The sequence below is a fragment of the Octopus bimaculoides genome, chromosome 20 (genome assembly GCF_001194135.2).
Source record: "Octopus bimaculoides isolate UCB-OBI-ISO-001 chromosome 20, ASM119413v2, whole genome shotgun sequence".
NCBI classification, from domain to species: domain Eukaryota; kingdom Metazoa; phylum Mollusca; class Cephalopoda; order Octopoda; family Octopodidae; genus Octopus; species Octopus bimaculoides.
The window spans coordinates 24,036,355-24,039,907 of record NC_069000.1 but is presented as its reverse complement, the minus strand read 5'-3'; the positions used below and the strand labels follow the sequence as shown (position 1 = coordinate 24,039,907).

Here is a 3,553-nt window from a genome sequence, read left to right as displayed (position 1 = left end):
GCGCAGAACATTGGCAAATTCTTTTCTTATTTGCTTTCCCTCTGGCTAAATAAACCTGTCTCATAGCTTCCCTTCTGGCAGTCTGATACAATTCCCTGCTACCTCTGTTCTTCCAGTCCTTCCAAGCCTGTTTCTTTTGTCTAATAACCCTGTCAACCACATTGTTCCACCACCACGTTATTTGGGGTCGAGAGGGGACTTTGCACCATCCACAGATCTGGTCAGTGGCTCTCAGCAGGTTGTTCCGTAGAAACCTCCAGTTGTCTTCCACATTGTGATGCTATATCCCCTTCTATTTCGTCGAAGGCTTCGCGTAATATGTCTCTCATCCTTCTGGGAGTTAACAAAATAAAGTACCAATCTAGTATTGGGGTTAATGTAATTGCCTATATTGTTTCTTATGTCTATATTAAAAAACATTATTATTCGTCCTGTTGTATCAGTGGTGTATATTACTTTGGATTCATTTGTGCTACACACAAGCATCAAATAGAATGATATTTTTTTCTTTTCTTTGCTGCTTGAACATGAAATTGTTACAGCAGGTGTCATATTGCTCAACCAATTAGAATATTTTGTTATGCATATAAAACTTTTAAAAAAGTTTGCCTTGGTGAATTTGAAGAAATCAAAACTACTATTTTTCCTAAAGCTTAATTATGACATAATCAATGAGTGACCATGGACAGTTTGAGATATCTGATGAGTCTAACACTCTAATACTTAGACCACATGCCTTCACAACAAAAGAAAAAAAGGAAAGTTTGTAAGCATTTAAAAATTGTATTAATTATTTCAGGCACACATGTGAGAATTAATAAAAGCATCATTGTTTATACAGCCTCTCATATTTGAGGCTATATGAGAAATATGAAATTGTTAACCTATACTTGCTGATTACATTTCCTCAAGTCTGCAGATGATGTTTGAGTAAATTAGTCTCTAAAATAAGCTTAATTTTCTATGCCAACCAGTGTACAATACTGTGCATTGACTTAATGATTCTCTTCAGCAAATATGGTGCATTCTGTTTTGCTGAAGTCTAATACTACCAAATCTGTCCTGAAGTGTACCTGTACTTGCCTGACTAATACTGTCTTTCCTTGCAATGTAATTATTTCCAAATTTGATTTTCAGTATTCCCTTTGTTAAAATATGATCGCAGTAATTTATTGTCTAATTTATTTTCTAAAACAAACTAGTCTTGGTTCATAGATGTCTGTGAAGTTAGTGAAGTCAGAGTTAGCTCCAAACTGTTTAACTTAATTAATTATTCCCATTTAATGTTTGGTATTGTTTGTTTCAAGATCGATTTGGAAAAGTTTTCAACCCTTCTCATGGATAGGGCCAGTAGTGAAAAAGGTACATTTAAACGACGGAAGCAGTTATATAATCTGATCAAGCGGTAAGAATACTTTTATAATACCTCCTTTACTCACCCTCTCTCTTTTTCTTACATAAATTAAATCTGGTGTTAGATCCCAACTCTGATCATTCTTGATTGTGAAAAAAGAAAAAAAACCTTTGCCTTTAAGTTGTATGAATGAATGCTGAAACTAGTGTACTGGACATGAAGTCATTGTTTTGTGTCTTTAGCATTTAAACAGGCCATAACCAGCTAAAATAGTTTTCCTGTTTTATGTTCAAAGCAACCAGATTTGGCCTCTCTCACCTATCCTACAATGTCATTCTAAAAATAAACAATCAGTCATCAAACTCTTGAAGCTACAAGATAATATGAATAAATGAGCATTACATTCAAGAAAGTAATCTGAATGCTAAAGGGCTAATACCACTACTGCCTTGTACATCAATGTATAACTAACTCATGCTGACTGTTACAGAGGTATCAATCACCACTGTCAGCAGTGATGATGATAATAATGCTCAGTTCAGTTCCTTCCACACCACAAATCTACAAATGATGGAATCCTGTCCTGTGAAAAAGTTATGTCTCTACTTAACATGTGAATCTAGAGCAGAGCACTATCCCAGTGGATTTTTGTCACTCAGAAAATTTTGTCTTATTATTCAGACGTGTATACACTGAAGTGGTTTCATATAATCTTCTGAACCATGGGTGAGATTTGGTCTTAACATGTAATCATTTGTTCTACTGGTTCACTGTAGTTGTGATAAAAGGAGTATCTGTAACTTGGTGTAGAATAAATATCATTTCAAAATCAAGAGTTTTTTTCTTGCCAATGCTTTTGTGTTTTGCATATATATAGATGCAGGAGTGGCTGTGTGATAAGAAGATTGCTTCTCAACCACACAGTTTAGGGTTCAGTCCCACTGTGTGGCACCTTGGGCAAGTGTTTTCTGGTATAGCCTCAGGCCAATCAAAACCATGTGAGTGGATTTGGTAGGCAGCAACTGAAAGAAGCCCCTTGTATATATCTAATATAAATGTGAAAACTAATTTCTGTGTATCAATGTGTCACACTTAGACCCCACCCCTCTCACTATTCAATGACACTCCTACTATTCCTCATGATGGGGTGAGAATAATAGTAGGCATAGAGATGGTGAGTGTGGTGGCAAAGATAGTGAGAAAGAAAAAGAGACAAAGAAATTTAGGGAGAGTTGATGTTTTACTAAAAGTAGTAGTGTTGATGGTGACAGTGGGAGTAATAAGAGAGAAAGAGGGAGATGATATACATCTTTGTTTAAACTTGTCTCTTTGACAGAAGTTCCTGTCACCAAATTACTGAACACTATCACTTTTGTTTTATTTTTTGCTTTCTTTAATACACACACACATATATGAAATACACTTTAATTGAAATAAAGCTTCACCAAAATTAAACATATCTAATATAATAAATGTAAATGTCACTGTGTCACACTTTTTCAACTTTAAGAAATCCTTTCTACTAGAAGCACAAGGTCTCAAATTTGTGGGGAAGGAATTAAGTCGATTACATTGCCCCCAGTACATAACTGGTACTAATTTTATTGACCCTGAAAGGATGAAAGGCAAAGTCAACCTCAGTGGAATTTGAACTCGAAACCTAACAGCAGGTGAAATACTGCTAAACATTTTGCCCGACGTGCCAGTTCACTGCCTTAATATAATATAATAAATGTCAGTGTGTCACACTTTTTCAACTGTACTCCTAGAGGCCGTAGCCGAACATATACCATTTTGGTATCAGGCTGAGTCCGTGAGTAAATTAAAAACATTCCGGGTCCAATCCGGACCCACAATCCTGAAATTTTGGATTCCCAAGTTTTCATTACTGTGATTTTTTTGTACAATAAAAATTTTTACAATCTAGGGGCTAATTCCATGAGTAAATTTAAAAAAAAAAAACATTCTGGGCTGAATCTGGACCTGCAATCCTGAAATTTTGGATTCCCATGTTTTCATTACTGCTGTTGTTTTCAGCAATATTTTTTGCGATAAATATGATGATCATTGGGATATGACTCTGGAGGAAGCAATTGCAACAAATTCTCCAGAACAAGTCAGAGATCTGTTTGCGGATCTTCCCATTCAGGGTCAGTTGCTTAAAAGCTGCCCTATCGGGTAGCTTTTTAGCTAGTGTGT

The 3,553-nt window shown here is 35.7% G+C and overlaps 1 protein-coding gene across 4 annotated transcripts in view; it reads left to right on the top strand.

The window, feature by feature from the left end:
• LOC106879446 (MATH and LRR domain-containing protein PFE0570w) overlaps positions 1-3,553 on the top strand; it is a 34,830-nt gene that overhangs the window by 17,883 nt on the left and 13,394 nt on the right. For all 4 annotated transcript variants that reach the window (XR_001410637.2, XM_014929001.2, XM_014929000.2 and 1 more), the window contains exon 7: positions 1,308-1,405. Coding sequence is in view for 3 of the 4 variants with exons in the window: in XM_014929001.2 (XP_014784487.1) it covers positions 1,308-1,405 (98 nt within the window). In the remaining variant the exon portion in view is untranslated. The remainder of the gene's footprint in view (positions 1-1,307; positions 1,406-3,553) is intronic.